Below are 23306 nucleotides of genomic sequence, written 5' to 3'. Positions count from 1 at the left end.
TGTATTGTTTTTGTAAATTTTCAGGTGTTTAGGAATTTGAAGTTTGTGTTGGTATAAGTTTTGAAAATGTTGCTGATGTTTTAATATCAAGAACCTGTTTAGTTGTTTTGTTAATGTCTTTTGTTGGTACGGTTTAATTTAAGTTATTGTAAATTTTAAGTTTGAATCTATAGATAATGTAATTTGATAATAGTTTTGTAACAAACCAGCAACAACTATTATCTTAATTTGACCGTATGTTTAAATTTATTATTTGTAGTGACATGTTCTTTCACGCGGGTCTATACCCTAGTTAGAACTATAAAAACTAAGGGGATGTTTGAGATTTCTTTTTTATTTTTTTTTCTTAACTTATTAAAAAATTAAAAAAAAATATAAGATTGCTTATGTATAAGTAAAAAAGTTTCATATAACGAATCTCAAATACCTTATCACCTGTTAGCATCAACTAAAAACCCCTAGTTGATAAAAACCAAAAAGGCTGCGTAGATTTGATTTGATTTGCGTCTGGTTGGTTAATCGATTCGAAGCCATGGGATTGATAAACAAAGCTGGAGATTTGACATTCAAAGCCTTCACGTTGGGTTTAGGCGTGGCCACTATATATCTCGGCGCCACGTTTTCCGTCAACGTTTACCGCGGTCTCGCCTGGCACAACGCTCAATCGGTAATATAATATTATATTAACCAAACCCTAACTCTTGCTGATTTACTTTCCGTCAATTCTGAATCTAGTTTGCTAGGGTTTAGCACATAAGTTGAAGAATTGAGACATATAGGATATTGATATTGCTAATATTTGGGTCTATGGTTCAGCTTGCTCAATAGATTAATACAAATTGCCCTTTTTCTTACGTTGAGTTCACAGCATGGTTTAGCTGAATATGTTAATTGATATAGGAACAGAGTTTTGCTGTCCAAAGTATTTGATTTCGTCTTAATGTCGAGTTCACAGAATGGTTTCGCTGAACTTGTTCTTTTTTGTTTATTTTTTGTTATTTTGACCCAAATAGCTACAATGAATCACGAGTACTCAAAGGCTTAATGCTATAATAGTAGGATTAGCTGCAACTTTTTATGTCTTTGCTACACCTTTTTATGGTTTATCGGGCTTATCGGTATGCGATCTGTCGACGTGACTCGTGCCGTGGTATAATATTTGTTAGAACAATAGGTGTTTGATTCTAGTCCAACCCGGTTTTTAAAAGGATATATAACTATAAAAGACACTTTTGAGGGAACGTTTCTCCCTTCGTTATTAACATGTGAGTGAAGTTCATAGGTTAGTAAGTTTTAATGAAGGCATAGAAGCTAGATAGTGCTAAGCAACATTCATATTCTGCTCAACATTTGCAATTAAATTCTCTATTTAGGTTATTCATCATGCCTCATTGAGTCATTGATACATGTGAGTCGTGTGCAAGAGACAGAGAGACTTTTAAACTTCTTTAGCTGTAAAATGCTTGATTATGATCTAGTTGAAAACCAATTTTCTGTATGCCTTTTCATACCAACAACATATGGTTCTCTAGCATACAGCTTGTGAAAGTTTAGAAATTATTTATCCCCAATCAGATGTATTTCAATTTATTCCATTTGTTAATGATGTTGTGTCTTCTTTTGTTGATTGGTGCTAGGGGTGTGGTGTACACATGATGGTTCGGTTTTAAGCCTCCACCGAAACCAAAATTTTTCGTTAATTTGTTATAGGTATATATGAAGTATAGATCGATTATTTTCGTTTAAATTGGTGTTTAGTCTTTACAGGAATTTAGTTTGAACCGGTCGGTTATGGATTCGTTTAAATTATGTGTGCACCGGGTGGCTCGGCTCTGCTTTGAGCCTCCACTCAAATCGAAATTTTCGGTTATGGGCATATATAACCAATAGTTTTTTTGTTTAGATCGGTTTTTATATGAATTTAGTTCGGTTATAGATTGGTGCCTAACATAGTTTAAATTTTTAAACTTCACAAAAACACTTAAAAGTAATGAATAGAGCTTAAAATTTTTGGAACTAAAACTCAAGTTTGTTCTTTATTTTGAAGTTTAGCAATTTAAGTTAGTTTCGGTAACTAATGCTTAACTGAACTGAATTTATACAAAAAACAATTACCCGAAACTGATCGTTTATATAAATCCATCAACGAAAATTTCAGTTTTTATGGAGGCTCAAGACCGAACCGAACCCCCTTGTACACGCCCCTAAGTCTATTTACGAGTCATCCGATGACTTTTATATATGCACTCACGTTAGAAAGTCTTTGAGATTATGTTACAGTAGCTTTACTGTTGGTTCCGTTATGGTCCTGTCCATGTTCAGTTCAGTGCATTAGCTTTCTTTGTTTTTTTTCCTTCTTTTTAAGTTATCCACGTGAATTATTTATACATAGTTCTTCAACTTCTATTTAGTTTATAAGTTTCACTTGTCTTTATTCTGCAGAAATCGGAGCATGATGGGGCTCCTGATCAGAAGTGATGCTTCAGTTATATTGTCTCTACGGTTAAGTCATTAAACTTGAAGCATCCCTCTTAAATTCTGCCTCATTCAGATTCAGAAACACCAAGTTTACACACTCATATGTTATTTTCTTGTTTATTGAGACTTGTTCTAGGTGTTGATCTATAATAGTTTGTGTTGTGTTGACATTTAGGTGTTTTGAACAGTACAAATATTAAAGCAGATGAAGTTTTAATAATAATTTGAATTTGAATTTGTTGTTCGTCATCTTGGGTGCTTTTTTGTCTAGTCAAACTGTCAAACCGGTGGTATATATGTTAACTTGTTCAGTACTAACTCAAAGCAGTGGTAACTCTCTAATGAAGTTTCCACTGATGCAGTTATAACGCATTACCCTTTGACGAAAGGTTGCGCTGTTTCAACTTAACGGTTATGATTGTTCCCTACCTATAAAAGGAGGGATATTTGATAGTTTGAAACACACGAACTAGAACTACGTTTTTCACTGAGAATTCATTTTTGTTCTTTACTTTAAATTTGTCTTATTCGATTACAAAATACTTCAAATCTGAAAGTAACTCACACACGATTTAAAAAACTATCCTGGAGACCTTGACGTTTTAAAAATACTATAATTACACTGAAGATGTGTTTGTAAACTATAAAGACTTCACAAGCGCAGCAACTGTAGATCAGAGTCTGCAGTTTTGTACCTTCTGCAATAGTGATAGGTTGTAACTTGAGGAGTTATTTGATCAAATGAATACAATCAAAAACTAATACAACATTCTCTTGTGCCACATGTGCAAAACATACAATGGTATAATGGTACTTAAAAATTCAAGATTCCTACTTCTAAAACAACTTTAAAAATCACCTTCTGAATCACTAGAACTATCAGGCTTAAAATACAACTGCATGTTTTGAACCATTAACGGGCCTCTCGTGGACGGTGACACGGGACCCACACTCTTCACATTCTTCTTCTGCGCCTTCCTACTAAGATCCACACACACTTGATCCACCATGTCAAGAAAATCTTTAACAACACCAAATATCTCAAGTTTGAAAGATCCAATCTGGTAAAAATCAGTAGTCTTTTTAACAAGCTGCATAACCCTTGTTTGTTCTTCCCTCACAACCTTTAGCTCATCTTCACATTCTTCTAAAAACTCCTTCATTTCCTTCACAAACCCGTCTCGTGACTCTCGTCCACCGGCCCCACATTGTGTAACGAGCTCCCGAATCTCATTAACACGCGCAGTCAGGTTCGGACTAATATTAATCAAACTATCGTAATCTAATACCGCGGATTTCTTCAGGTTTGAGAAGTCTCTACTTATTCCTCCAAGAACAGGTAAACCGAATATTAAATATTGTTTATCTTTCTCTTCTTTTGTTATCATTGTATCATAATCTTGATTATTAATATTATTCACACGACGTTTACCTTCAGCTCGAACCACTTGTTCCACAACAAAATGAAGTAAAGTCGTCTTTCCATCACTGCTTTTAACATAAGATAGTTTCCTAAGAGCACTAAGATTAAACCCTTTAGCGTCACCTCTTGCGGTTCCAGCGTTCATTCGATTACCCGCCTTTAGAATAGCTTCTAGAAGCTTCCGGAATATCCCGGGCGCTCTTAACTCTTTGCATCCTGATTCAATGGTTTGTAATGACTCTTTCAGATGCAGTATTTCCGGGTCATAGTTTGATCTAAACAACATTGCGTTGATCCGGGTGAATGCTGTCGGGATGGCTTTAAGTATGTGATACAGGAAAGATTCAGCGTCCGGGAGCTTGGTCGGGTTCCCGTTAAATTGGAGGATTCTAGAAGCTTCTTCTACAGTTGGTGATATTTTTGTTAGTTTTTCAAGAATGTCTCCATTTAATCCTCTACCTTCTGATATAGCTTCAATGATCTCTTTGCGGGACGTTGCTAGCGATTTCAGTACGATTGCTATGTTTTGTGATTTTCGTGGGTCAAAAAGTGAAATATGAACATTTGGAGTTGAAGTTGAGGCGGGTGATAAGTATTTTGCTTCTTTTGTTTTTGTCTTTGTGGCGTTGTAACCGAACAAGGTTTCTATAAGCTCATCATCAAACCTGGCATCATAAATTTAATAATAACAAAAATGAGAATTCAACGGCTGTTATGACCCCACGATCTATGAATGTAGTTTATAAGGCAATGTGTACTGGGCGATATTTCAAGGCGACAAGTGCCGATTTTGTGGTGGAGCACCCCCCCCCCCCCTCAAGGCGATAAATGGGGCTACCGGAGGGGAGTGTTTTTTGTCGCCTGATCAATGTGTGTGTATATTATTATTATTATTATAATAGTATGTGAGTGCGATATATATATATATATATATATATATATATATATATATATGTATGTATATATATATCGGGCTACAACACCACTACACCTCTAAAACAAAAACCCACTCTTTGCTGACTGGGCGCCACATGGCGCAAAACGCCACATTTTGTAGCCTCTCCGCTACACATAGCCTAAAAGGCTTAGTTTGCTACCAAAGCTCGGTTGCCTTCTGTTTCGATGTAAAAAGTTGTTACATTGAAAAAGAAGACGAACTGTTTGTTCAAAATATTAAAACTTTTATTACCTCAAAGAGCCATCTACAATTTCGTTCCACACGACGGAATGATCTGCATCAGTATTCACTTTATCCCAGTGAAATGGCTTCATCTTTTTCGGGATTTCATTATAACCTTTTGAGCGTTCCTCGTGTTCTTTGTTTTCATCAAGTGCCCTTAGTTTTGGCGCAGTAGGTGGTTTCATTGATGAACTAATGCTTCCTGAATGAAGCGGTGGAGGCGGCACTGCAGGGTTCCTTCTTGGGAACACTGGCGGTGGTGGTACTTTATCAGCTATCTTTTTAGGAAATGCTGGTGCCGGTGGTGGTGGTGGTGGTGGCGGTGGTGGAGTTGGAGTAGATGGCTTCTGCAACGATCGTGGTGGTGGCGGCGGTGGTGGTGATTGCACTTTTAATGTAACTACTGGTGGTGGTGGTGGTTGTGGTGGCGGCTCATGAATACTGCTATCAACTCTTTTTTCATGTTCTTCCATTGAGTTCCATACACAAGTTCTTATCTGTCCGCCTTCAAGCTTCCGCAAATAAAGAACTTCTAAACCATTTTCTTCAACCAAAACTCCTTTCAAAGTGCCGCCTCGTTGCCTCAGTTCTCGGGTATTCATGATCGAATCTTCTCGTCCAATCTTCAAGCCGAAATCAATCCGTCTCTTTTTTGCCATAACATACCTGTAGAAAAAATAAAAACATATTCCAGAAAGTATTAACATCGTTAAAGCGGTTATAACTATCACCTCAATCGTTGAGTGAGCCATTTAAGCTTTTGTGTTGTTGCAAACAAAAACGGATGATGTTTTTTTCTTGATCAAAGTGATGAACTGATAATAGGCCTGCACATGATTGTTTCTTGTAACTTATGACAAAATTGTTTTTATCTTCTAATTAAAAAATAATTAGTAAGCTGAATATTGACATATGCCAATGGTTGTATATGTTGTCTGTTATAATAATATTGTTTTAGTTGGCTGTTTGCATAAGCTTGGCCTGCAGCCTATTGGGTACATCACCGTTGTTGTCACCATTGTTGTCACCGAATTTATTATACAAACAATGTGTTTGTGTGTTTTTGTCATAGACGGTATGATCGATAATGTAAGATGATTACAATAAGCGTTGTAGATTAACTCGGTTCAAGCTTTGTGTAGCTAACAAGGAAGAATATTTATGTGGTAAGTTCAAAAACAAACACATTTCCTTTTTGAAACTCCCACTATCCAATGCTTACTATACGAAAACGAAACTACATCATCGCCGCTAATTATTAAATCACATATGGTCTGTCTCTTAGGGTATGTTTGGAATTGAGTTTGAAAACAATAAATGACTTGTTAGCTTTTTCAAAAAGACATTTTGAAAAACCAGAATTTGAGACTTTTCAAAAACAATTTTTTAACCATTTCAAAAAGCTAAAATACATTTTTAACTTATTGGCTTTTTAAAAAGCCAGTAAGTTAATAAGTTGTTTTCAAACTCAATCCCATACTGGGGCCTCCGGGCCTGGCGTCATCATTATGCTCATTATGCTTTAGTTTTCTTACTTTTCTTTGTAGTGTTTAAGGTTTTTACCATACCACCCTCAAGGGATAGTAAAGACGGATTTTCCACAAACATGTCATAATTTTTAAAATATATAACTTTTAATTCTTTAAAACTCTATATTTTATACACTAGTTATACAACTTATCAGTATTATATTATTACAAAAACAATTATAGTTGTACAAACTTTATGATATTCTCATTTTTATTAAATAAAAAAACTTCAAAACTTTGCTATAGAACTTACTCCTTTCACTAACCAATCAACATGTGCTACTTCAGTTCAACTTAAATACACTAAAAAAAAATCAACTAATGTTGTGATTTTCTATTTAACAACGTTGTACCCAGGCCCAACGTTTCGACTACATTCCCGTCATTTCACTTGCTTGGTCATTATAATTTGTTGATATTACCACATGGTAAACCGAGAAGTTTTATCAAACATGCCTCAACTCTCAAGCCTTTAAATTGTGATGAAGACTCATACAGTCCGGATAGTCCATACAACACTTCTTTCAGTGACGGGTCTAGAAATTTTAGACTGTGGATGTCAAAAAAGGTTGACCTTGAATGGGTCAAGTCAAACGAGAACGAATCAAACCAAAACTAGTCGGGTTAAAAATATCTATATTAAATAAACTACGTGTAGAATTGTAAGCAACAAATTTCATTAAACTTAATAATAAAATACATATTACTAATGACCTATGCGTGATTTCATCTTTTGAAAACGATTAGAGACACTTGCAAATGTTTCTTTTTCAACAACTACGAGTTACAAAATGTTCCATCTTTCATATTTTCATGCAGTATCAACATAGATACTTGAGATGTAAAACGAAGGCACTTGTTCGTATCTCACTCACTTATAAGTTGCAAATTGCTAATTCCAATTTATGAAGTGGTTAGACAATTAACCAATATGGGTTTAATTGTTATTTTATAAAACAAAAATAAACTTGGTTTGAAAAGTTGGGCTCAAAAAGTTGGTTTCGGGGCACTTGGGTCTTTAGGCTTAATATATTAGAAGTTAATAAAGGAAACTATAAATTTAAGAGGGTGCCTATATCCTCCGTAGCCAAAGTGCCAAACACTAGACCGTCCATGACTTCTTTGTATCTTCAAAAGCTTCCGACACCCTTTTCTTCTTCGTCTTATTACTATTATTCGTATATTTTGTTTTTGTAACATGTATATCATATATGGATGTTCTGTCAATGAGATGGTGGTTGTGTGTAAGGAGAGATTTGGTGTTCTATTTGATCCTGGTTTAATTCATGTTCCCATCATTTAGTTTGGCGACACCGAGTGATGATGGGAGACTAGGCAATTAGATTGTTTTCACTAGCTAGATCCTTAAACTTAGTGAGTTTAACCTCATTGCATTGTCGTGCGTTCGGCGCAAGCGTTCATGGGCGTTGACCTTAAGTGAGGGTTTTCTCCAGATCGAAAGACGAGTGTATCCGAATATAATCAGTAACTCATTCGAGGATCGTTGCCTTTAAAAAAATATATATATTATATATGAATTTTCCTACTTCCTATGTATGTATCATGTACGACTTAGTCAAAGTTAATTAATTTTCTGATTTGGTCAAGCCTGTTGTATGGTCTTGAAAATTATTAACAAGTCCCAGTGTGGATGTTTGTTGACTTTACAAAGATTTTGGACTTTTGACTACATGTTAAATAATCCCACCTTAATTTCTCTTAAACTTCCAAAAGAGCTGGCCCCTCAAGAAAGATTACGGTGGGTCCTTCTTGATTTCTTTTGTTTTTCCAAGCTTAGGATTCTGTCAAATCTTTATGACTATTAAATCAATTAATATTATTTTGTTCATAAAATATACTTTTTTGATTTGGTGTATGATTTCATTGAGTATTAAAAGAGAAAGTTAGGGAAGATAATGGGTATCATTAAAAATACTTTCAATTTATCAAATACAAATTGCAAATCCAAATCCAAATCCAAATTATACTATGTCAGGAAATGGCATCATTCAATAAAAATTATATTATCTTATCTTGATAAATTATAAGCAAAGTTATAAGTAAAGTGATATTTCATATTTTTGTTTAGGGTGCTGTTAAACGTACCTCCTTTATATCATTTTTACTAAATATACACCCCCTTAACTTATTATAGCTTTCATGAGTTGCTTCCTTAGCTATAAATATACTTAACAAGTTTGGAACTTACTCTTTATATATCAGTCAAACAAGTTAGTGATTAATATTATATGAACTATTATAAACATAAACAAATTTGATTTATACAACTACATCATTGACTAATACATTACACTACTTGTATCGGTGATTGATTTAATGAACACGCTATAAACAAATTTGATTTTATGCAACTACATCATTGAGTCATTGACTAATACATTACAACTTGTATTAGTGCTTGATATTATAAACCAACTCCAACTAGAATATAATTATTTATATAAAAATTGATTTTATGATATGATAGGTTTTTCAACCCATTAACCAAATATCTCATACAAGTTTAATAGTATGCTTTCTTAACACTCTTAAAATTGTTTTTAAGTAGGAATTATATTGTATATATACTCCCTTAATATTGTGATAGAATTATAGAAATTTGATTCTCTATGACACACAACATGATATTGTAGAACAAATAAAGTAAAATACACTTTACAAAAAGAAATTGTCACAAGATGTAATTTCATTAAACAACGTTTGGTATATTCATCAACAACATGAGAGTTATGTGTGACAATCACACAAAACATACAACACCCCATATTGTTTCCTAGTCTCAAAATTGTTGGGACAACATGTTACATGTACAATAATTAAACTACAAAAAAACCTAAATCTCAAATCCTTGCTAGTGTTAGTTAAAAAAGTACAATCTTCAACAATAATTTAGCAAAGCTTGGGTGGAGGTGAAGCAGGCGGAGACACGGCCACATTTTTATGACACGAAAGTGACGATGGCAACACTGGCACTCGATCATCGTTCCTCTTCCTCTTCCTTAACTCGGATTGTTTTTCTGTGTTTTCGGTTTTCAAAATCGTATCTTTCAATCGTCTAACATCCGATAGCTTTACTGGCTTCAATAGATAATCTTCAGCTCCTTCTTCCAAACATCTATCATCAACAAATTCAAAACAAAATCAATTCAATATTTTTTTTAGCTTGTTTTGTGACTATATGTCTATATGATGTATGAATATTAATCGTACCGGTCGATACGTTTTAGGATGTTCTCAGAAGACATGATAACTACTGGAATCTCCTTCAATGTTGAAGAATTCTGTCAAATTATTAACATTTTGATAGACTTAAACCTTTCCGAGGACATGGTTGAGGATAGGAATTCATGGAGAAGTAGAATTAGAGTTAAGGATTTTTAGGGAGAAAGGAATTCCTTAGGGCTTCTATTTACCTTTTATGGTCACATATATAGTATTAGTATTAGTATTATTATTAGTATTATTCTTCCCATATATATAATATTAGTATATTCTTTCCATATATTATTATTATTATTATTATTGTTATTATTATTATTATTTTCATTACTATTATTATTACTATTACTGTTGAACTTTGACTTCCTTTATACTGCTTCATACATATGTACTTTAGAGCTGAGGGTCTCTCTGGAAGCCACCTCTTTATCCCTTTGGATAGAGGTACGGTGTGCCTACATCCCACCCTCCCCAGACCCTACCTATAGCTTTGCTGTTGGTGGGACTTCACTGGGTATGATTGATTGATTGATTGATCATATATAAAATGAAAGGATCCAATTACAATAAAGAGGTGGATAAGCGGGCAACAAGCTGCGCCACCCCCCCCCCCCCCTTCGTCAGGTAGTGGATTGCATAATCCACACATGAGGTTAACAATAATACAAACGATCTAAGTAATGCAACCTTCATTCGATCTAAAAGAATTGCAAAAACACTATAACACACACGACACAATAGGGGTGCAAGCGAGCCGAGTCAAGCCCATTTAAATTACACAGAGCTCGAGCTCGGCTCGTTTCGATCTCTATTTCTAAAGCTTGATCTCGGGTCGTGAATGGCTTTTCAAGCTCGAGCATGGCTCTATTGAGCCTTTTCACGAGCGGCTCGGTCGTTTTCACCCCTACGGCACACACATAGCAAGATGACAGACTTGAAGAGCTATATAGTTACAAGATAAACCTTACATACGCCTCAAACCGATGCTTCTGCATTCTATGAAACAAGAAAATAAAAAAGTGTTCGGACATGCTTCAAACTAATTATGCAAAATTGATTCTAATACTATTATCTAACTTTTATGCTCAAAATAAGCTCCGGATGATCTAATCCAGAGTTGCTGCAAGCAAGCAAGCTGGTCCACTACACTAGATGCTAAATTAAACAAAACAATCATACAATTTTCACAACAATCTACCTTCAAAATCACTTAAAAATTCATAAACAGAAGAGTAAAGTAACCAAATTAGCATCGATCCAGTGTTATCAGTCCGTCATGAAGATAATTAACAAATACAGATCTTATACAAATGATCTTCGAATACAGACCTAATTATCAACTTAACATAACAAATTGAATCTCTCACATTAAAGTCGGTTAATCATCGGTTAGTCACAACTGATGATGCAAAATTGTTTCTAATGTCATTATCTAACTTTTACACTCAAAATAAGCTCTGGATGATCTAATCCAGAATTCCAGACTGACTGACCGACCGCAAAAAAAAACGATTCATTACAATAGATGTCAGATTACAATCATTACATAATACAATTATCTGATTTTCACAATAATCTACCTTCAAAATTCATAAACAGAAGAGTAAGCTACGCAAATTAACATCGATCCAGATAACAGTGTTATCGATAATAAACTAGAGACGTAATTAATATAATAATTATCAACAACTTAACCTAACAAACTGAATCTGTTACACAAAATATCAAAACTTAGGGGGTGGGGTGGGGTGGGGTGGGGTGGGGGGGTCTATGAAAAATTATCGTTTACCGTAATCACGAAGCAGACTAGCTTCCTCTTCCGTGTTATCAAACCACATTGTGATTTGAGTTCTTGCATTCCATTCATACTATTAATCATTCATATAAAGTTAAAAAAACATTTTTTTTAAACTATTTATTGAATATTAAATAAAAGACAGAATTACAGAAATTGTCCTTTATATTTATCCCAAATTTCACTGGTGGCCCTTTATCTTCTAAGTTGATGTTTATTGTCCTTTATGTTTCAAGATCTTACAACGTTTGTCCTTTAGGCCTAATCCCGTTAAAAATCTTCGTTAAGTTGTGTCACGTGGGGGTATAACCGTAATTTTTTTTTTGTTATATAAGTTATTGAACCATCGGGGTTAGATTGGGTTTAAAATGGGGGAAATGTGAAGGGGGTCTGAAATTACGGTTATACCCCCATGTGAGCAGCACGTGACACAACTTAACGAAGATTTTTAACGAGGTTAGGCCTAAAGGACAAACGCTGTAAGATTCTGAAAGGTAAAGGACCACGAGTGACATTTGAGGTAAACATAAATGACAATTCCCGTAATTCTGTCTAAATAAAATGCTAATTAAAAAACCAACTTACTTGTTTCTGTTGTTCTTTGTTAACAGCAAGTTGTTTCGAACTCTCTAACCACTGTCCTAATAAGAACCCTTCATGGGAAGCTAACAATGTGTCCATGTCATCCACAAGGTCAAGAAATTTCTCGCTAAGGCGAGCCACACCATAACTATCACGCGACTCGTATGCTTCAACGATATCTACAAACAGATCATTTGCATACTTTGCTAATGCTTGTCTTGTTAAGTCAACAAGGTCATACCGAGAGGTGTTGCTACTAGATAACTCTTTACCGCCTTCGATAAAAAGTTGTAATGCGCGTATAACTTCTGATGTTGAGTACCATAAATGTGGTTTATCAAAAGATTCTTCTTCGTCATTTAAGGATTTACTCTTTGAAACGGTATTTGTAATATAAACGGTTGGATCAACGTCTGGAAATGCAACTATTACATCCCTGTTTTTGTCCTGCAAAGTTTTATAAAAATTAAAAAATGCAACTCTATATTATAATTAAAAATTAAAGATTACTTACATAGGCGCCATCAGTGCAGTTATAAACCGTGTGATATATAATATGTTCCAGGCCTCTCGCAGTGACGGAACAAATTTTCCATATCGTCTGGTTGGATACGAATCAACCCATTTCTGAAATATATATATAATATAATTAATAACGAGCAGTAGAATTATATATATATATATATATCAATGTTGTAAAAGTAGGATTACAAGGCCGAGTACTCCCCGAGTACTCGCTACAAGGTATGTCACCGAGGCGAGTTTCTGTAAATCCGCCTAGTTACTAAGAATCGGTCAAATGTGGTCAACCTCAGCCAGAATCACATCTTATCGGTGAACTTGGACCGATTTTGACTCAAAAAAAATTAAAACATAATTGTTATTTCAATAATATTAAAGAACAAATATCATTTTATTAATTAATGATTAGTATTTTTTAGAATATTTTATATTTAAAAATGTATTTCTTTTATTTATATTGATATTCACCTATTTTGTTATTAATATTAGTAAACTTATGATATTTGACATATATATAATAACCAAATATTAATTTTCTTTATATTTACCATGTCCGAGTACTCTCGGATTACTCACCGAGTACTCCGAGTACTCCCTCCAAGGGGGTCGGCCGCCTAGGGACCGCCTAGCGACTTTTGCAACATTGATATATATATATATATATATATATATATATATATATAAGGATCCTAAGAGAACCCTTTGGAAATTGAGAACTTTGAGAACCATTTTGAGCCACAAAAAAAACCTCTAAAAAAATATTTTAAAAAGTTATAAAACAAAAAAAAAACAAACATTTTAAAAAAGTAAAAAAACCAAAATTCTTATATTTCATTCTGGTTTCATAAAAAAAATCGTATTATACACATGTGTATAATTTCATTTAATCTCTAGTTACGTAACATACACATATGTACATTATCATTTACCTTAAAAGTACATATGTGTATAAAACAACACGTATGTACATAATATACATAAGTGTATAATTTAGCTAAACCGAGACATTTTTTTATGAAACCGGGATGATAAATAAAAATTTTGATTTATTTACTTTTTTCATTTTTGCGTTTTTTATGTTTTATGATTTTTTTTTTAATTTTTGGGTTTTTTGTGGTCTAAAATGGTTCTCAAAGTTCTCATTTCAAAATAGTTCTCACATGATCCTGATCCTATATATATATATATATATAATTACGTTTATGATTTATGGTACCATGACATCGATTTTGTTGTGCTGAAATGCCATTTCTGACATGAGATCGTAGACCACAGGATTCTGTTCGATACCTTCCATTGACATTCCAACACCAACCTACAAGAAAACAGCATTAAAGTAAAAACATGTTTTAAATTAATTACAGAAAATTATATATATTTTTTTACCATTGTTGAGTTGTTGCTAATACGGGCTTCAACGGGTCCAGATCCTACAGAATCTAAATAACCATACATCTCAACATTTCCTGCAAAATTATGCAGCATGCACCTGCGCAGACACAGCTAGTTAATTATTAGAATTAATACGGTTTCAATCCCTGCGGTTTGACCCAAATAATCCCTTTAGTTCATTAGTTCTAATTTGACTTTTTTAGTCCAATAGTTTCATTTTTGTATCAATAAAAATCCAGCCCACTAGCAGTACCCAAATTTTCTGTTAACTTTTTGTTAAAAGACAAAAATACCCTTGGATTACTGTTTGACTTAGTCAAAATAGTAAAATCACTGGGATCCACTTAAAAATTAAATAATTAGAATTAAATGTGGCTTCAGTTCCTGTGGTTTGACCCAAGTTATTAATATGCAAAGAATCTACATGCTGCTTATTTGTTAATAATAAAAAAGAAGAAAGTAACTTTCCAGATGTAAGGGACACCGTAGAACTGATTTGAAGTAGTCCAAATAGGGTTGACTTCAGCAAAAAGGTCAAGAACAATCATTTTGCCAATAGGAACAGCATGTAGAAGTGCCTGAAATAAGTTATTTCACATCAGATATTTGATAATTTTAATGATCCCCCTTAAACTAAATTAATCATTAAAATCTTCTTCAGTGTTAGTACCTGCATCTGCGTAGGCCTCCAGTATGGATCATATGCAAATAGCCATCCCTGCACACACAATATTAATAAATAAATAAAAAATGGGAAATTCATTTAACAAGTAAAAAGATATTCCACCTGACGAATAATTCATTTTTTTTGTTTACCTGCATTAACCAAGCAGCATCATTATCACCACTTTGAATTGCATTAAAAATTGCAGCAGCCAGCGAAGAAATGTACTCAGGATCATCTGTTGGTGGCGTGTTCTCATCAAATGTATCACTATAAAAAGTTAAAAATTGTAAAACACCATCTAAAATTGGTAAGGAATAATAAATAGTAAATAAGTGTTTAGAAGTTTTACCAGTTGTAAATGTGGCTACTCCGTCCATACTCTGAATAACAATAAGTATATCCATTATTACAATTTACAAAACCGAGCACAAGCATTAAAAGACTATTATTTTATTTTATTAGTTTATACAAAGATTGTAAGAGACCATACCTTTCACTTGTTCCTGTATAAATGATTTCCCAATCTCAATGAATAAAGGATCGGTTGCATCAAGAAGATATGTACAACACCATCTAGGGTTGCTGTCAACTGTAAACCTATGAGGAATATCATAATAACAATTTCCTTAGTAAATATTTAAAGATATACATTTAACATTTTATCGACCACAAACGCGATTTAAAAAGCACTTACCAATTTCCTAAACGTGTTATCTTTGCTGATGGATATACATTTTTCAAAGCAGCAGGTACATTTCCTGAGAAAGCTGGTAGGACTGCAATAATACACAAACTTATTTATCTTTGTTATTCCATTAAATAATGTGCTATTAAAAATGTATGATATAATCATACAAACGATATAGTACCTGGAGTCATTCCGAGCTCATACATTCTAGCAAGAATTTTCTTCTGCATTGCAAGTTGTTGATCAAGCCAACTTTGTGGCAGTGGGCCACCCCATCTGCAACCTTTATATAATACTTAGTTACTTACATACCAAATTAAACTAAACCAATCAAACGTGATAATCATGAAGCGCAAAGCTCACCCGTGCAAGTTGGCCATGCGAGACCACGCAAGAAACGCAGGACCGCCAAAGAAATCATTCAAGTCTGTACTGCTTATATTAAATTTCTGCAAAAATATAAGATGATAATAATAATAATAATAATAATAATAATAATAATAATAATAAAAGTGGGAATAATAAGAGTGAAAAACATAATTACCTGAAATACTTTTTGCCAAATAGCTTCTTGACCAGTAAATGCTAAAGGCATATTAATACCTTGAAGAGCCATCCAGTCAATCTCCTTTTCCCATCTTTCCCAGTCCCACCAGGCAAATGTATCTTTAACAAATATAACCATATAAAAAAAATATTTTAAATATTTAGGTGAAAAAAGATATATGAGCTTACAACTAGATGTAACAGCATTCTGGTAGTAATTCCAAGGAACGGGCCTTCGTATTAGAAGCCCGTCATCTTTCATACGAGGAAGAGACCCTGCTTTAGGCACCGAAGACAGTTGTGAACCACCGGTTTTATCCCATGATATATGGGCCCCGCATAAGTTTTTCAAGTACCAATGAAGACCGGACAATAATTCCACTCCCGTCACACCACTTATTCTGTTTAGGATTGCACATTAAGGAGCAGTTTAAAATAAAAATCATAACGAGTTTTATAAAATAAATTGACAAAACTTTGAAGTTTATTATCAAAGTTGCTAATGGTAAAATGAAACGTTAGTGATGAAAGAAGAATCATACATAATTTCAGGGCCACCTGGCAAGTTTGAAGAAGGATGGTTGCTTATTATAAAACAGGATACTCCACCGCATTGCTCCTACAAACAAGAACGCAACAGTGTGTAAGTTTGAATGACATCAGATACAATTATACAAAAATAGGCAGTTCTACAGGCGCTAAAGTAATTAATTTGATCAGATGAATGAGTGCAACAAGTGCTAGTTTGTGCATAATGTATATGATGATATGAGACATATGATAATTCTAAAGGCACTAAAGGAATTACTTTAGGCAAACAGTTAGTATGTTAACATATTTCAACCGAAACATTCTGTTAGAAATAGCAATTTATCTAAGTATCAGAAACTCATGACTGAATCAACCACCTCAAATCATGTTCTTTATAATGAATAGGTTCAAATCATTATAAGTATTAAACTTGTAATTACATTAGTTAAGATAAACGAGAAAAACCAACAGTAATAGAATACGTGTTACTAGAAGTAGTATATTCTTAGCTAGTCTATAAGAAGTTTTTACTTTTTAGCATCAAGGACCAATGCACTTAGCTCTGTTTTCAAACAACCAAGATACTTGTGAATAGCCAATATACATGTACAGATTGTTCGAAACATAGATTTAAATAAATGTAGCCCCTATATTTATCAACTTAAATGTGAAAGAGGTATTATGTAATCATTTGTTAGCACATGTTGACTTACTTAGACTAGTGGAAAGTTATAAGTCTGTGTTATTCGCATTGTAAACAAGCTGAGCCCGAACTTGACTAAGCTAGAGCCTGACTTGTTTATATATAATTTTAATTATTTTTGTATACTTTGAGAAAACCCTTAAACGAGCCTAAGCTCGGCTTGACCTCATGTAGTACCTACCTTAAACGAGCCAAAGCTTGGCTCAAGCTCGCGTCTTCCCCAATGCTCGGCTATGCAGCGTGAAATTCAGTGGCGAAGCTTGGACTAAGACACCGGGGGGGGGGGGGGGGGGGGGGGCCGGACTCAAAATGTACTTAAAAAAATTATAAGCGCTGGGTCCGGGCTCAAATTTTCGGCCGAAAACGGCTTAATTTACACCAAGTATAACAAATTTCGGGTGAAAAACGGGTAAATTTACACTACCGCGCAAAAAAAGGGGGTACAGGCTTAGATTTTCGGTCAAAAACGACTTAATTTACACTACGTATAACAAATTTCGGATGAAAAACGGGTAAATTTACACTACCGCGCAAAAAAATGGGGTCCGGGCCTAAATTTTCGGTCGAAAACGGCTTAATTTACACTAAGTATAACAAATTTCGGATGAAAAGCAGGTAAATTTACACTAATACGCGAAAAAACAGGCCCGGGCCCCTCCGGGCCCTCACTATACTTCGCCGGTGGTGAAATTAATACATAGAAGTCCAAAAGAGGTCCAACTTAAAAATATACAAGACTAAGGCTCGAGCTCAATAACTAAACAAGCATTATTTTGAGGCTCGGCTCATTTGCTACTACTAGTTATTCGAAGTTTAAATTATTTAAAATTTTAAATATAAGCAATTAAAATATAAAGTCCACAAAAGATATAGGGAAAATCAAATATCATAATAATCCTAATTCAGTAAAAAATAAAAAAAATAAAATTACAAATACAGAGAGTCAACGAAATTGAAATTAAATTAATTTGTTACTTACCTTAGTGATGATGTTAAATTCGAAACTAGACGAATGCGAAGGCATAAACCGATCAAGCACACCTTTAGCAGCGGAAACTTGTACGGACGACGGAGCTCGTTCTCGATCCTGAACCTCAATAAGACTAGACACGTACTCAACTCCAACGGTCAACGAGTGAGTCACCGTACTACAGAGTACGATAATAACGATGGTAAATACACGTGCATAGTGAACAGTAGCAGTCATAACAGACGCCATTGAATTGAATTGAAGCTTTGTTTAAGTGCGTGTGTATATTAAAACTAGTAAAAGAAGCCATAATCGATTCCAAAGGTTGTGCGAGTGAAGACAAAATATGCAGGCCGGTAAGTGATAAATGATAGTAACGTTTAACTAACAAGATGCTCTTTTTTAATATGCCTTCAGTTTTTTTATTTTGAGGTTCGGGTTTCTATGTTAAACCAGAGGTGAGCAGAAAACTGAATCAATTGAACCGAAACCGAATTAATCGAAAATGTCAAATCGAACCGAAGCACTAACCGACGGTTAATTTTGTTTTTTTGAAAAACCGAATTTTCGGTTTCGGTTCGGTTTTTCATTTTTAAAAAACCGAAAAAAACCGAACCGATTAATGGTGATGAAGATTATGAAGACTGGGATTAAACTTTGAAGATGAACAAGATGATGAATGAATATTAGAACTAAACTTTTTAGTGTTTTTTGGTTAAGAATTTTGTTAAATTTTAAACTCTATTATTCTAGCAACTTTGTATACGTATGGTTCCATGTGACATGCGTCTAATTTGTTTTTTGTGTTCAATATATTTGTGGTAACTCTAATACACTCTTACAAGCTTAAAATTATCATCTTCATTTTTTTAAATTTTTTTGCAATGTCTACACATAATTGAAATAAACCGACTAACCGAACCGAAAATAACCAAAAACCGAAACCGAACGGTTTGTATATTCAAAAACCGATGACTTCTGTTTCGGTTTTGCCTAAAAACCGAACCGAACCGTGTACAAACCTATGTTAAACTGTGAGCTAAATCCTTAGTGACGTTATTTTATTATTGAAAATGAAAACTGAATCATCACTAACAGGCTGATTTCACGGTTTATACGTATCTAATTATTTGATGTATTTATGTTAAGTAATCCGACATTCGAATAATCGAGTATAAGTAAATCAAATTAGATAAATAATTGAAAATAAACCCTTGTACAACTAATTTGTTAAGTGCTCAATTATTTGGAGTTTAGACATGTACATCTCATTTAATATATTAGAGTGGCCTGCTGTTTTAAAAGAACACAAACCATAAAAGTATTAGAAACATTATTATAGTATCAATAAGACGATAACTCTAAAAACACCTATTTTGGTAAACAATTCATGCACACCTTTTCAAACATAAGCAACTTTCGAAATGTTGACCGGTAAATGATATTGAAAATCAAGGTCAAAACATTAATATATAATATAAATAATCACAATAAAATATTTATAAATAAAATAAAATATGTTCAAACTATATGGTTTAAGACATTTGAAGCCGTAGACCAAACTGTTCGTCACGGTTTGAAACTTTAAAAGTTGACTGTCCAAAAGTTAATGAAATAATAACAAAAAAGCTAGGGGTGGCAATTGTGACCCATGGGTTGAATCAAAATGTATATGATGGGTCAGAACGGGTCAAATTTAAAAAAAATGATTGAACAGGTCAATACGAGTTGACATTTCTCTCTTTTTTTATGGAACGAGAAAAACAGAGAAAACTTTTTAGTATTTTTACTTTTTAAGTTTTTTATTTATATTTTAAGTTATAATTTTTTAATTTTTTGGTGAGGGGTTTTTAACCCATTTCAAAACCCCTAACCAAAAAAATCAAATAAAATAATTAAAAAATTATAACTCGAAATATAAATAAAAAACTTAAAAAGTAAAAATACTAAAAAGTTCCCTCCGCTTTTCTCGTTCCATAAAAAACCCCCCCGATAAATGTCAACCCATTTTGACATGTTTCAATCATTTTCTTTTTTTAGTTTGACCCATCATATACATACATTTCATACAACACATTCAACCCATGGGTCACAATTGCCACCCCTAAAAAAAGCCAACCGTGAAACTAAACCGATTCAGAAGGCCCACTAAAATGATCAAACCGAGCACTATATATAGGCAAAGGAAGCGTTGCTGACGTGCTACTGGGCTAGCAGCAACACTTAAGAGTGTCGCAAATAATCTGGGCGACACTAGAAGTGTTGCAGCAACAACAATATTCTTCATTAGTTTGGGACACTAGGAAGTGTCGCAATTCTTCTAGCGTCGCTGGGTGTCAGCACCAAAACTACCACAGCTGCAATTAAGTCTTATTCAGATGTAAGGTTATGAGCTGATAAACTAGAGCTTTTATTATATATGTGTCTATTAGATGTTTGATAAAAGTAGTTGAAAGTGAATGTAGTAAGGCTTGCAATAGTGCAAGCTTGATTGCAAATCAGTTTAAATCGTTGTAATATCAATTGGTTCGATAAACAAGATCTAAAGGTGAGAATATGAAGAAAAACAAACATGATTCGATGAAGATATTTAAACCCAAAGATACAATCGGTTTAGTCCCTACTGATTTATTACAACACGAAAATCAATTGAACGCAACCCTAACAATCAGAATTCAAAGGCCCACTAAAATGATCAAACGGGGCACTATAAACAGAGAAAGCAAGTGTCGAAAATAATCCGGGCGGCACAAGAAGTATTGTAGCAACAACCAAAATTCTTCATTAGTCTGGGACACTAAGAAGTGTCGCTGGGAGTGTCCCTATCAACACCAAAAATGGCCCGACCTTTGTTACTACTGATTACAACAACCTATATGATCGTACGTTAGGTTTTCTCAAAATCTTGTAATCTTCAATGGCGTTGATCATGTACACATAGAATTCCCACAAACCAACAATTCTCAAACTTCGGAAATGAAGCGCCAATGGTATGAGAATGTTTTGAAACATGCCTTGCTAGTGTAGCGCGTATGTGTTTTTAAGGTAGTCAAGTTGGTGACTTGGTGCATGATCATGACTTTACCAGGCAGGGGTGGCTCGTGAGACAGCGAAAACAAGTTAGGGCTTTAGGCCCACACTCAGTTAAGGCCTCCAAATCCAAAAATAAAAAAAACATTATATATAGATATATTATAATGAGTATACTAAACTCGAATTAATGTATTGGTGTGGTGGTATTCTTAGTTGTTACTCCATACTAAATATAGGTTATGTATTCAAAACTTGTATTAATCAATTTTTTTTTCTTAACAATTGTTATGAAAATGCCTCAAAATCTTGTTTCAATTTAGGCCTCACATTCGTTGAGCCGGCCCTGTTACCAGGTGACCTTAAAGTATGTATTCGGATGAAACAGGGGCTGCCAATACTACGCGTGATTTCAAATTGAAACATAGTCCTAATCCACGGAAACTGTTTTTTCTAGGCATTCTGCAGATATAGGATTCTTTATGTGGGTCAAACATATATAGTCCAGTTCTGATGTTATTTTACTTTCTATTAGCAATCTTAATATTTTCTGTTTATTGTTATTGCTGGTGTTAGTTTAATTCATGTGGATACTGATTTATAATATCATTATATTTCTAGCACCATAATAAACTCTTTATAACCCATGCAAGGAATCTAGAAACAAAATAATGTCACTAAATCTATTAACAAACCAAAATAAACAAGAAGGCCTTGGAGTATATTTTTATATGGGTACCTTCTTCCGCATGCATACATCAAGTTTTCGATCACTGTGAGAGTTTCAGAATCCGCCTCTGATTTCACTTGTTCTGCTCTCTTTTTAATTTCCTAATATCTAATTTCGTCACATGAAACCCCGGTATCTAACAGTTCAAGGCTTTCGTCACACGTACACATGCTAGCTAAGCTAGTTGAATGATAACTAATATCCACAACTCTGGATAGCTCATTTGTCCCAAGATTATACGTTAAGATCCCGTTAGAGTGAGCAATGTATAGTAACTCATCAACCGGGGACATTTGTAAGACTGCTATTGATGTTTCAAATGGATTTATAACCGGCTTATACGCAAGAGACCAAGAAGTAGCAGTCCTCACCCAAATCCAACTCTGACCGTCATGGTCAGAAGATATCACAGCTAGACAACCTTTGATGATTGTCACTGATTGGTTTCCCAAGTTGGTTCTGGTAACTCAATCTTTGAAAAAACCTCAGAGCTCAAATCGAATGCCATTATATAATAACGGCATACATCAAGTGCTTCAGCAACAGGTACACCGCTTACAGCCCAATGCAACAATCCGTTAAAAAGACACGGTGGTAACTTCTCCTTATCATCATCAAACTTATAAAGAGTAGGAGGGGGAGCAATGTCACGCCAAGTGCGTGTCTTCACAGTGTAAACAGACGCCATTAAGTTCACCGCCCTCAAAACCTTGTAATCTTCCGAGGTTGGGTCGAAACCAAACCCTGTTACAGATGTATACAAATGCGCAAAACGATTACCCCCCTCTTCATGTCTAGGTATCCTTACTTGGCGCTCGATTGAAGGGTTCCATAGATAAATACCATCATATCCAATATCATAAACACACAGAATTCCATTGCATGATCCGACAATGTGGGACCGTCTGAATGGAAACTCGATTGGTATGCCGATATTTGGAAACTGGCGTTGTGAATATACCGTACAGGTATTTGTTTTAAAGCGTCCAAGTTGGTGTATCATCATGACTTGTTTAGGTGATTGAAGAGTATGGAGTTTGATGAAACTGGAGCTACCGACACGAGCAAATAAAGACACAGAAACTGACCGAAATCGAACAAGTGATTTTGATGGTAGCCTTGAGAAGATTTCAAGGATCAGTTCTTCTCACACATCGGTCGACATTCTCTAGTTCTGCAATTTTAAACCTAAATGGCTAAACAACATAGAGAAATGATAGTAATTTAAAGATCGTCTGCACAATCATCAAGCGTCCCACTTGAAACACCTAATTGTGCCCCAGAACTAAAGAGCAGCAAA

At 34.3% G+C, this 23306-nt stretch overlaps 2 protein-coding genes and 1 pseudogene across 3 annotated transcripts; all 3 read right to left on the bottom strand.

Annotated features, from left to right (window-relative positions):
• Positions 1 to 3099: 3099 nt before the first annotated feature.
• Positions 3100 to 5833, bottom strand: LOC143565136 (formin-like protein 4). Its single transcript, XM_077052205.1, has 2 exons — positions 5091 to 5833; positions 3100 to 4566 (listed from the first exon to the last, which is right to left on the bottom strand). The coding sequence occupies exons 1-2, from the start codon at positions 5831 to 5833 to the stop codon at positions 3327 to 3329; spliced, it is 1983 nt and encodes a 660-aa protein (XP_076908320.1). The 3' UTR covers positions 3100 to 3326.
• A 5795-nt stretch (positions 5834 to 11628) lies between these two features.
• LOC143565137 (alpha-N-acetylglucosaminidase-like) lies at positions 11629 to 18612 on the bottom strand (annotated as a pseudogene). The gene is made up of 17 exons (XR_013141004.1): positions 18256 to 18612; positions 16585 to 16661; positions 16232 to 16443; positions 16041 to 16162; positions 15860 to 15945; positions 15678 to 15772; positions 15503 to 15584; positions 15299 to 15405; positions 15158 to 15188; positions 14958 to 15075; positions 14812 to 14859; positions 14611 to 14719; positions 14136 to 14239; positions 13966 to 14064; positions 12742 to 12854; positions 12231 to 12674; positions 11629 to 11718 (listed from the first exon to the last, which is right to left on the bottom strand). The product of XR_013141004.1 is annotated as an alpha-N-acetylglucosaminidase-like (transcript).
• A 3827-nt stretch (positions 18613 to 22439) lies between these two features.
• On the bottom strand, positions 22440 to 23009 carry LOC143565125 (F-box/kelch-repeat protein At3g06240-like). Its single transcript, XM_077052195.1, has one exon. The coding sequence runs from the start codon at positions 23007 to 23009 to the stop codon at positions 22440 to 22442; it is 570 nt and encodes a 189-aa protein (XP_076908310.1).
• Positions 23010 to 23306: the final 297 nt, after the last annotated feature.

Source organism: Bidens hawaiensis, unplaced genomic scaffold (assembly GCF_021521415.1).
Source record: "Bidens hawaiensis isolate Kalapana, Puna unplaced genomic scaffold, B.hawaiensis_p1.1 tig00022287_1, whole genome shotgun sequence".
Classification (NCBI taxonomy): Eukaryota; Viridiplantae; Streptophyta; class Magnoliopsida; order Asterales; family Asteraceae; genus Bidens; species Bidens hawaiensis.
The sequence above is the reverse complement of the archived record's forward strand: the minus strand, read 5'-3'. Positions and strand labels throughout refer to the sequence as shown.

What these genes read in the sequence shown, in the direction of transcription:
- LOC143565136 (XM_077052205.1), bottom strand. Translation starts at nt 5,833, where the DNA reads ATGGCTCACTCAACGATTGAGGTGATAGTTATAACCGCTTTAACGATG. An exon ending in ATTGTAGATGGCTCTTTGAG is followed by an intron (nt 4,567 to 5,090) that starts GTAATAAAAGTT and finishes TTATGATGCCAG; the next exon opens with GTTTGATGATGAGCTTATAG.
- LOC143565125 (XM_077052195.1), bottom strand. Translation starts at nt 23,009, where the DNA reads ATGATACACCAACTTGGACGCTTTAAAACAAATACCTGTACGGTATAT.